General features: G+C 34.6%; 1 protein-coding gene across 1 annotated transcript; it reads left to right on the top strand.

Annotated features, from left to right (window-relative positions):
• The first annotated feature begins 3735 nt into the window (after positions 1-3735).
• LOC128659809 (gastrula zinc finger protein XlCGF26.1-like) lies at positions 3736-7072 on the top strand. Its single transcript, XM_053713381.1, has 2 exons — positions 3736-3852; positions 4683-7072. The coding sequence occupies exons 1-2, from the start codon at positions 3834-3836 to the stop codon at positions 6011-6013; spliced, it is 1350 nt and encodes a 449-aa protein (XP_053569356.1). The 5' UTR covers positions 3736-3833; the 3' UTR covers positions 6014-7072.
• Positions 7073-12527: the final 5455 nt, after the last annotated feature.

Here is a 12527-nt window from a genome sequence, read left to right as displayed (position 1 = left end):
TACACAATTTTTATAAAATACAGGTTATGTGGCGCCAGCTGCTACTTAGCATGTGCACGAGTTTATATTATATACAGATATGAGTCTGTTATTGGCTGATCGCTGTCACATGATACAGGTTATGTGGCGCCAGCTGCTACTTAGCATGTGCACGAGTTTATATTATATACAGATATGAGTCTGTTATTGGCTGATCGCTGTCACATGATACAGGTTATGTGGCGCCAGCTGCTACTTAGCATGTGCACGAGTTTATATTATATACAGTATGAGTCTGTTATTGGCTGATCACTGTCACATGATACAGGTTATGTGTCACCAGCTGCTACTTAGCATGTGCACGAGTTTATATTATATACAGATATGAGTCTGTTATTGGCTGATCGCTGTCACATGATAGAGGTGCAGAACAAATTGTACACAATGTTTATAAAATACAGGTTATGTGGCGCCAGCTGCTACTTAGCATGTGCACGAGTTTATATTATATACAGATATGAGTCTGTTATTGGCTGATCGCTGTCACATGATACAGGTTATATGGCGCCAGCTGCTACTTAGCATGTGCACGAGTTTATATTATATACAGATATGAGTCTGTTATTGGCTGATCACTGTCACATGACACAGGTGCAGAACAAAATATCAGAAATAAATCTACTGCTCTTTAGAAATTCATAGTACGTTTTATTACATTGTATTTAGGGATGCACCGAAATTTTAGCCGCAGAAATGTTTCGGCCGAAAATGGCATTTTTGGCCATTTACGGTTTTCAGGTTTTTTGCCTGTTATTTTTGGTAACATTTTTGTGTAGCAAGTTTCAAATGTGATGCTAACCTAGAGCTGCTGTTTAAGTTCATTACTTGACTTACTGTTTTGAATATAATGAGTTTTCTAGGACTATTTTTTTTGGATAATTCTAAAAAAATCGGATTCTGTTACATAGAACTAAATGAAGAATAATACAATATATTGATATTTAATATTGTTTTAGGTAGGGATGCACCAAAATTTTGGTCACAGAAACTTTTTGGCCGAAAATGGCATTATCATTTTTTGCCTGTGGTTTTTTTTTTGGTAAAATTATGTAGCATATTGTTTTAAGATATTTTTGTCCAATTTTAGTGCGTTACTTTCAATAAAAGTGTGGGATTTTCATTAAATAGTCCAATTATGCAAAAAAAAAAAAAAAATTTTGAAAAAATAAATTTTCGGTTTTTGGCCAAATGCATCCCGGATTTTCGGGTTCGGTTTCTGTCCAGAATTTCCATTTCGGTGCATCACTAATTGTATTGTTAGTTTGCATTTGTTGATTTTGTTATTATATACTTTATGAACATTTTAAATGGGCTGAGCTTGATGAGAGATCATATCTCATTATGTTATCAATCCATGTAAACACAAAGGCTTCCTTTTCTTATCTCTGTCCTAGAAAACAATTAAAAGTTAACATTTTAGAGCCTGTCTCTCTGAATCCCCCCCCCCCCCCCTTGCAGTGTGATTTAAGACAACTCACTATTGACCAAGATAGTTTAAAGGACTGGGGGTAGAGCACATAAAAAATACAAAATGTAGAGTCTTTTAAGCATTGTACAAATTGGTCACAAGGAGGGGTACCTATCCGGTACAAAAAGACTACAGATACAGTGTGTAGCTTCATGCGGTCTGTAACAACGGAGAGGTATCTCAGACTACAGATACAGTGTGTAGCTTCATGCGGTCTGTAACAACGGAGGGGTATCTCAGACTACAGATACAGTGTGTAGCTTCATACGGTCTGTAACAACGGAGGGGTATCTCAGACTACAGATACAGTGTGTAGCTTCATACGGTCTGTAACAGCGGAGGGGTATCTCAGACTACAGATACAGTGTGTAGCTTCATGCGGTCTGTAACAGCGGAGGGGTATCTCAGACTACAGATACAGTGTGTAGCTACATACGGTCTGTAACAACGGAGGGGTATCTCAGACTACAGATACAGTGTGTAGCTTCATACTGTCTGTAGCAACGGAGGGGTATGTCAGACTACAGATACAGTGTGTAGCTTCATGCAGACTATCACACGCAAAGTATCTGTGTATGTTTGTTCCTGTTACCCTTAGGGATCTACAAGAACTTTAGCTTTTGTTATTAATAAATTGTTCATTTGCCCTAAACTGTCACCCCAGAGTCTTGTCTGTACTTTCCGAATCACCCATATGAGGCTTATTAAGTAAAGAATAAGTTAGGGAAAGGGATTTGACTTACAAACCGATAACCAACAGACGGAGAGGGGTTTCAGGACCCCACATATTAAAGGGAGTCTATATTGTATTTTATTGTACAGTAATATTTAATACCATACCACATGATCATTTCAATTGACTGGCGTATTGTTACGAGGATTGCACCTTTGCAGACTAATGTTATATGACTATATACTTCTGAAAGTTTATTGTACTTAGATAAGGTGGCCTCTGTAAAAACGAGGACCCTCATACAGGATCACCTCCACACTCTCAATTGTCATAAAGTACCCTGTATATATATATATATATATATATATATATATATATATATGTATATATACCTTTCATGTAAAACTCAGCATTACTATTTTGCTTTTATCATTATTTGAGTAAAGTTGTACATTGATTCTATGTCCGCAATAAAAATAAAAATTTAAAATAAAATAAAATTGTTCATTTGCTTTAAGAATTTGTCTGTGTCTGTATCCAGTCTGCCTGGGGTCTGCACAATAAACCTGATTATCTTGAGCTGTTGAAGCTCTAACTAATGTGAGTATTCTGGGTCTGCCTTCCATCTGGGGAGTGAAGATTACACAGTATTATGCTATGATGTGTTTCTTTCTCTTCCTTCTGAGGAACATCGTATGGACTATTTGTATTTGTGGTACTGTCTCCATTAAAGACTCTTGTCACGTTGGATATATTACTACATATTGGTCGGTACTACATATTGGTCTGTATTATTATCACTATTTGTATTTGTGCTACTGTCTCCATTAAAGACTCTTTTCATGTTGGATATATTACTACAAATTGGTCGGTACTACATATTGGTCTGTATTATTATCACTATTTGTATTTGTGGTACTGTCTCCATTAAAGACTCTTTTCACGTTGGATATATTACTACATATTGGTCGGTACTACATATTGGTCTGTATTATTATCACTATTTGTATTTGTGGTACTGTCTCCATTAAAGACTCTTTTCACGTTGGATATATTACTACATATTGGTCGGTATTATTATCACTATTTGTGTGTGAGTTTTGTTACACATTTTATTTTTAGTAAATACAAAATGTCTGACAGTGAGGATCTGTAGAAAGTACAATATCAATACTGTAGTATTAGATTTAAATTACATATAAACAACTCTTATTTAACATTTGTGTAAGTGCTGCTCTTTGATATAAATAATGGAAAAAATGATTATAATATATTTGTAAGGTTGTGGTTTGTCCCACTCATAAATTGTCTACTCCTGAGCTTATACTGTACTTGTAAAGTTCTGGAAAGATAAATATTTAAGGTGCAACTGTAACTCCCACAGAGATAACTGTACTAAATGCTTGTGCTGAATCAATAGCACATATGTAATAACCTAAACAGCTGATCTGTATCACATGAATTGTTATGTGTGACTTTAATTATACCATACGTACAGTTTATCAGAACCATTATTTATTATTATCTGTCTAAACCATTTAATATACTTTTTACAGACACAGCCAGAGCACTGAGAGATATCAGGTATTGATGTAAATGGAGTAAATAAGGGAACCTTCTTCCTGAGCACAGACATTGGAGCCTGTTATCAGCATGAACTCATATGTGTTAGGTGAGTAAAATATATATTATGCTGACTTTAATTACTGGGAATATAGAATAGATCAATCAATAAACAAATATAACCTATTATATTTATTTCTGCACTTTTTAAGAACATTTGTGTCAACACCTTCTCTCAGTTCACCTGCAACTCTACCTTCCCCTGCCCTGACCCAACTCATGGAACACCCATAACTACACTCACACCTACCTTGTTCCCATATGTGGAACACCCAGAACGTCACCAGTAAGTGTTCCCCACTCCAGAACCGCCATTGATTTGTGTGCTTAATTTAACACTGAGTATTATTAAACTAATACATTTTTGGCTGATTATATAAAATTAAACAACTGCAACCGCAAGCTAAGAAGTATCATAAGATCACTGCTCCTTTAGCCTTTCAAAACATCTCACACTAATTATTAGTCTGTGATGATTAAGACATCATATTCTCACCCTACTGGTTGAGCATGAGCCGGGCAGTGCTGTATGTGCATTTGCTTGTGCAATGTTAAATAAGGATGGTAGATGCCACCTATATTGCCCAGAATACAGATACTTTTTTTTCCCCTTGCTGAGAACATTATCCACCTGCACCTTATTTAATGGGGCGCTATAAATTGTTTTAATCAGTAATCGGTGGTTTAGTTTATTATGATGTAGAAATATTTACATTATTTGTTTTTCTTTGTTTAAATTTGTGATTTACAGGTTAATCAATTTAAAAATAAACACAAAACAGAAGCCATTGTATGTAGTGTAAATAAATATGATTTGTGTAAGACGATGGATTCCATTTTAAAGAATAAACTTTCTTTATTCCTTTTCTTTTTATGTAGACAATCACTTGAATAGTTTATACCCATCCTTCACTACAGAAAGCTTCAGAATGATACCACAAACTCCAAAAGTCTTAGACACTAATGACTATTCACAAACATTGGGGATATCAAAACAGATATTTAAAGGAGATGAAGAATTGTCAGGAACTGGGCAGCAATCATTATGCACAGAGAGTAATTTAGTCATCAAACAAGAGGACAACATTTATGACTTATCTAGTGAAATGATTATTCCAGAGGATAAACCACACACATTTACTGAGTGTTCAAAACATTTAAAAGAAGGGGAAAGTCTTAAGTCTAGCCAAATGATTCATACAAATAAGAAACCTTTCAAATGTACAGAATGTGAGAAAAGATTCACATGTAATTTGCATCTCCTTGAACACTACACAGTTCACACAGTTGTGAAACCTCACACGTGTACAGAATGTGGGAGATGTTTCACATCTAAAGGAAGCCTTGAGTGTCACAAAAATACCCACACAGGGGAGAAACCTTTCACATGTAATGAGTGTGGAAAATGTTTTACACAAAAGGGTGTTCTGAAAAGTCATGAAAGGATTCACACAGGAGAAAAGCCTTTCACATGTACAGAGTGTGGAAAATGTTTTACACAAAAGAATGTTTTGAAAAGGCATGAAAGGATTCACACAGGAGAAAAGCCTTTCACGTGTACAGAGTGTGGAAAACGTTTTACACAAATGAGTAATCTAAAAAGTCATGAAAGGATTCACACAGGAGAAAAGCCTTTCACATGTACAGAGTGTGGAAAAAGTTTTACATCTATGAGTAACCTGAATAATCATGAAAGGAGTCACACAGGAGAAAAGCCTTTCACATGTACAGAGTGTGGAAAAAGTTTTATAGATATGAGTAATCTGAAAACTCATGAAAGGAGTCACACAGGAGAAAAGCCTTTCACATGTACAGAGTGTGGGAAATGTTTTACACGTAAAAATTGTCTGAAAACTCATGAAAGGATTCACACAGGAGAAAAGCCTTTCAAATGTACAGAGTGTGGGAAATGTTTTACACGTAAAAATTGTCTGAAAACTCATGAAAGGATTCACACAGGAGAAAAGCCTTTCACATGTACAGAGTGTGGAAAATGTTTTATAGATATGAGTAATCTGAATAATCATGAAAGGAGTCATACAGGAGAAAACCCTTTCATATGTACAGAGTGTGGGAAATGTTTTATAGATATGAGTAATCTGAATAATCATGAAAGGAGTCACACAGGAGAAAAGCCTTTCATATGTACAGAGTGTGGGAAATGTTTTACACAAATGAGTAGTCTGAAAACTCATGAAAGGATTCACTAAGGAAGAAACCTTTCACATGTTTAGAAAGTGGAAAAAAGGTTTTTATTGAAATCGGGTATCACATAACACCAAATATTTACACACAAACTTTATATACACAGCGTACAAACCTTTTTACAATTATCCTAGAGGACAAACTCTCTAAATAGAAGCATCAAAAAGGATCCCATTGTAAATAATACTTTCTAATCCCAGTAATAAAAGCCCCAGATTAGAAGTGCTCTCCTGCTGTTCTTTGTTCCTCTATATATGTGCACCTCAGTTTCTCTCATATCAATGCGATAGAATCCAAACAGCACACAGGAATATACAAATCTGTCCTCATACTGACCAGTTTACACAACCATTCAACACCAAAGCACCCCCAGTGTTGTTTATTAATATGCCAGTGTTAGGAGTTGTACGTTTGATTTACATAGGGGAGAAAATAATTATATTTACAGAATAAAGGAGTCTTTATATGAATAGTGTTAGAGAATTATATAAACAAGAACATCAGTCTCAAATGATTGACATCTGGGAGATATAGTTAATGTGCACATCATGTGGATAAACCTTTTCTTATAGCAATAGATGCTTAGCATTGTACAAGTTATATACCAGAGGAATTACTGAGGGGAAACTGATTTTATTTAATGAGACACAATATCAGTAACCGGTACATACGTGATCATAATCAGTTTAATTTAAATGGCTCCTATAACCTACATGTATACTGGGTATGTAATATGTGTGTCATGTGATCATAATCAGTTTAATTTAAATGGCTACTATAACCTACATGTATACTGGGTATGTAATATGTATGTCATGTTCTGTAACTTGATATTATGTCTGTTAGATGTTTTCATGTTAGTTAGAAGCCACAAGAACTGATAATAGCACATACTGTATATATATATAAAGGGAACATTTATATGTCTGATAAATCCCTTTGTATCAAGAGCACAAGTGTTAGGTATATTTATACCATTGTGTGCATATATCATGTAATGCTGCTGTTTACTATATAATGATATACAATGTTTTTTCATGCAAATAAAAAGTGATTGTAATCCAGACCAGTATTTTGTTTTTTTTGTATAATTAAAAACACAATATCACAAAATAATTAGGAAAACATCATCAAAGACAGAAGCCAAATCTGACAGTGAAAGTTAAACGCTGATAATTTATATAGAGCAGCAATTTTACCTAACTTTCTAATTTATTTCTATTATCTAATTTTGATTTGTTCTTTTGGTATCCTTTGTCAACGAGTAAACCTCAGAGGCTGATATTCGATTACGGATGTGCATTTAGTACTCTGTGCAGCAGTGCTTGTAACTATGTATAACATTGCTATAAATGTTGTTGCAATCTCTGCTGCCTAAAGACACGTGCACACTCCTGAGTAAACCTAGGAGTACTCTTTAACAAAGGATACCAAGAGAACTAAGCACAATTGATAATATAAGTAAATTAGAAAGTTGTTTGAAATGTCATGTTCTATCTAATCTATTTAAGTTTTTAATATTTACTTTACTGTCCCTTTAACAGTACATAAAACAATATCAAATTAACCCCGACCTACACCAACCCAGATTATTAATCAGCAGCAAGATTTTATACACAGACATTTTCTGTTACTTAAATCATACTTAAAGGATAGGACATTAAATGTTGATGATTCAGATAGAATGTGTCATTTTAAGACACTTTAAACTTCACTTCTGTTATCAAATTTACTTTGTTCTCTTGGTATCCTTTGCTAACAAGAATATGTACATATTCCCAGCAGCAGAAAGTTACTACTAGGAGCTGACTGATGATTGGTGGCTACACACATGACTCTTGTCATTGGCTCACCAGATATGTTCAGCTAGCTCCCAGTAGTACATTGCTGCTGTAAAGCTGACTTCAACTATGCGTTTAATCTAGTTGCAAGAGTTAAATCATAGTTATATACAATCAGTGGTACAATAATAATCTGATCTAATATATCTTTTATATCCCTTTAATTAATAACATAAATAATTAATGCAAACTATATTCTAGGTAATTAATATCTTGTTAGATTTGTCACAATGTTATCTTCATTACGCAAGGATTCACAACAAGATAGCACAAAGCTAGATCTGACTAAAGGGACAGTAAACACCTGGAGACTGTAATATAAACTAATTATTCCTAGGAAAACAACTTTACCTTATACTTTCATTGTCTAATAGTATTGTTATATCAGCTGTGTGCCGGGATATTATCTGTGTGTCACAGATGTACAGTGACTAATAATGCAATAAACACATTGAAATAACTTCACTGACTCACTATTTAATGTCTAATAGTATTGTTATATCAGTTGTGTGCCGGGATATTATCTGTGTGTCACAGACGTACAGTGACTAATAATGCAATAAACACATAGAAATAACTTCACTCACTCACTATTTAATGTCTAATAGTATTGTTATATCAGCTGTGTGCCGGGATATTATCTGTGTGTCAAAGACGTACAGTGACTAATAATGCAATAAACACATAGAAATAACTTCACTCACTCACTATTTAATGTCTAATAGTATTATTATATCAGCTGTGTGCCGGGATATTATCTGTGTGTCACAGACGTACAGTGACTAATAATGCAATAAACACATAGAAATAACTTCACTCACTCACTATTTAATGTCTAATAGTATTATTATATCAGCTGTGTGCCGGGATATTATCTGTGTGTCACAGACGTACAGTGACTAATAATGCAATTAACACATAGAAATAACTTCACTCACTCACTATTTATTGTCTAATAGTATTGTTATATCAGCTGTGTGCCGGGATATTATCTGTGTGTCACAGACGTACAGTGACTAATAATGCAATAAACACATAGAAATAACTTCACTCACTCACTATTTAATGTCTAATAGTACAGTATTGTTATATCAGCTGTGTGCCGGGATATTATCTGTGTGTCACAGACGTACAGTGACTAATAATGCAATTAACACATAGAAATAACTTCACTCACTCACTATTTATTGTCTAATAGTATTGTTATATCAGCTGTGTGCTGGGATATTATCTGTGTGTCACAAATGTACAGTGACTAATAATGCAATAAACACATAGAAATAACTTCACTCACTCACTATTTAATGTCTAATAGTACAGTATTGTTATATCAGCTGTGTGCCGGGATATTATCTGTGTGTCACAGACGTACAGTGACTAATAATGCAATAAACACATAGAAATAACTTCACTCACTCACTATTGTCTAATAGTATTGTTATATCAGCTGTGTGCCGGGATATTATCTGTGTGTCACAAATGTACAGTGACTAATAATGCAATAAACACATAGAAATAACTTCACTCACTCACTATTTAATGTCTAATAGTATTGTTATATCAGCTGTGTGCTGGGATATTATCTGTGTGTCACAGACGAACAGTGACTAATAATGCAATAAACACATAGAAATAACTTCACTCACTCACTATATAATGTCTAATAGTATTGTTATATCAGCTGTGTGCCGGGATATTATCTGTGTGTCACAAACGTACAGTGACTAATAATGCAATAAACACATAGAGGTAACTTCACTGACTCACTATTTAATGTCTAATAGTATTGTTATATCTGCTGTGTGCTGGGATATTATCTGTGTTTCACAGACGTACAGTGACTAATAATGCAATAAACACATAGAAATAACGTCACTCACTCACTATTTAATGTCTAATAGTACTGTTATATCAGCTGTGTGCCGGGATATTATCTGTGTGCCACAAACGTACAGTGACTAATAATGCAATAAACACATAGAAATAACGTCACTCACTCACTATTTAATGTCTAATAGTATTGTTATTTCAGCTGTGTGCCGGATATTATCTGTGTGTCACAGACGTACAGTGACTAATAATGCAATAAACACATAGAGGTAACGTCACTGACTCACTATTTAATGTCTAATAGTATTGTTATATCAGCTGTGTGCCGGGATATTATCTGTGTGTCACAAACGTACAGTGACTAATAATGCAATAAACGCATAGAAATAAATTCACTCACTATTTAATGTCTAATATTATTGTTATATCAGCTGTGTGCCGGGATATTATTTGTGTGTCACAGACGTACAGTGACTAATAATGCAATAAACACATAGAAATAACTTCACTCACTCACTCACTATTTAATGTCTAATAGTATTGTTATATCAGCTGTGTGCCGGATATTATCTGTGTGTCACAGACGTACAGTGACTAATAATGCAATAAACACATAGAGGTAACGTCACTGACTCACTATTTAATGTCTAATAGTATTGTTATATCAGCTGTGTGCCGGGATATTATCTGTGTGTCACAAACGTACAGTGACTAATAATGCAATAAACACATAGAAATAACTTCACTCACTATTTAATGTCTAATATTATTGTTATATCAGCTGTGTGCCGGGATATTATCTGTGTGTCACAGACGTACAGTGACTAATAATGCAATAAACACAGAGAAATAACCACTCACTCACTATTTAATGTCTAATAGTATTGTTATATCATCTGTGTGCCGGGATATTATCTGTGTGTCACAAACGTACAGTGACTAATAATGCAATAAACACATAGAGATAACTTCACTCACTCACTATTTAATATCTAATAGTATTGTTATATCAGCTGTGTGCCGGGATATTATCTGTGTGTCACAGACGTACAGTGACTATAATGCAATAAACACATAGAGATAACTTCACTAACTCACTATTTAATGTCTAATAGTATTGTTATATCAGCTGTGTGCCGGGATATTATCTGTGTGTCACAGACGTACAGTGACTAATAATGCAATAAACACACAGAAATAACTTCACTCACTCACTATTTTTTTTTTTTTTTTTTTTTTTAATTATTTATTTTCAAGTCAGCCATAAAAAACAAAATACATGCTTGAAGAAAATATAAACAACAAATGAGAGTAATTATACATATCTTGACAAATATAACATACATCTGTATATTTACATATTCTCAATATCTTGCTGACATTCTTTTCTCGTGAGTACATCTTGCAAAACAGATAGAAGAAAGAAAAGAAGAAGAAGAAAGAAAGAGAAAAAAGAGAGAGAAAGGAGAAAAAAAAAAAAAGGGGGGGAAATGTGAATTCTCTACTCCGGCGTCCCCCTCCCCCTGTCCCCCACATCATATACAAAGGGTTATTAGTACCAGGATACAGGGAATATATTGCGTAAAATTAAGCCTTCAAAATATACAGATCTCTGAAATGCTTTGGTAAGTATGTATTGTGTGGGGAGCGGATAAGTCTGTATTACTTTCAGCCATTTGTTAAAGAATCGTTGAATTTGCTTCTCGCTTGTGCTGGAGACATTATATTGCTCAAACATAATTTGTGCTTTGACCGCTTGGAGAAATAGACTAAAAGGAGGGGTTTTATTATTTTTCCAATTTTTCAGTATTAGATTCCTAACTATTAAGATGATGGTATTACTTAGATTATGGGATACTGAATCTGGTACCATAAAAAAGATTTTTTTTAAATCAAATGAAAAGGGCTCCTGTATATTCTTATTTAACCAATAGTTTACTTTGCGCCAAAGCTGATTTATTTTTGGACAGTACCAAAAACAGTGAAATAAATTTGCTAGAGAAGATTTACATTTATAGCACTGTCCTTGCAGTTCTGATGACCAGCGGGCATGTCTTTTGGGTGAAATGTATGCGTTATTGAGAAGTTTTAGGTGAGATTCCTTCCAGGAGAAGGGAAGGGGTGCGTCGTTCACCCATTTAATGCTTTTATTAATTATTTCATCATTAATTTCGTCAAAATGTCTAGCCCAGTATGCTGAACATTGTTCCATGATTAGCTGGCCTTGTTTTGCGAGCAATATTTTGTACAATAGCGAGATTGAGTGCTTCCCCTGACTATATGAGTTAATATAGTCTCCAACCCTATCATATTTCCCTGGCCAAGGCCCCATCTGCAGCTTTTCCTGGATAAAGTGGCGGATCTGTAAATATGCATAGAAGGATTTGTTCGAAAGATTATGCTGTGTGGCAATATTCTCAAACGTGCGTACCCCAAATCCCTCATCTAATAATTGTACTATCGAGGTTAGGCCCTTACTAGCCCAGCCGTCATATATTGTGTATTGAAATCCTGGCTGAAACTCTGGATTACCTCTGATAGGAAGGAAGCTGGATATATGGAAGTTAATCATTAACCGTGAACAGAGTTGCTGCCATGCTTTAACAGTATTAGAAATACTGGCTAATGTTTTAATTTTTTCAGGGAGTCGTCTATGAGGGCAATGTAAGGCCGCTATAAGGGAGAATGGCTTAATAAGCTCCTCCTCCGCTTTACTATTTGTTAGATAGTCGGCAGCGAGTAGCCAGTCTACTCCAAATCGTGTCAATATGGCTATATTATAAGTCTTAATATCCGGGAATGCAAGGCCTCCAAATTCCTTATAGAAGGGAGACAAAAGGAGGCGCCA

Source organism: Bombina bombina, chromosome 5, assembly GCF_027579735.1.
Source record: "Bombina bombina isolate aBomBom1 chromosome 5, aBomBom1.pri, whole genome shotgun sequence".
In the NCBI taxonomy this organism is placed as follows: Eukaryota; Metazoa; Chordata; class Amphibia; order Anura; family Bombinatoridae; genus Bombina; species Bombina bombina.
The sequence above is the reverse complement of the archived record's forward strand: the minus strand, read 5'-3'. Positions and strand labels throughout refer to the sequence as shown.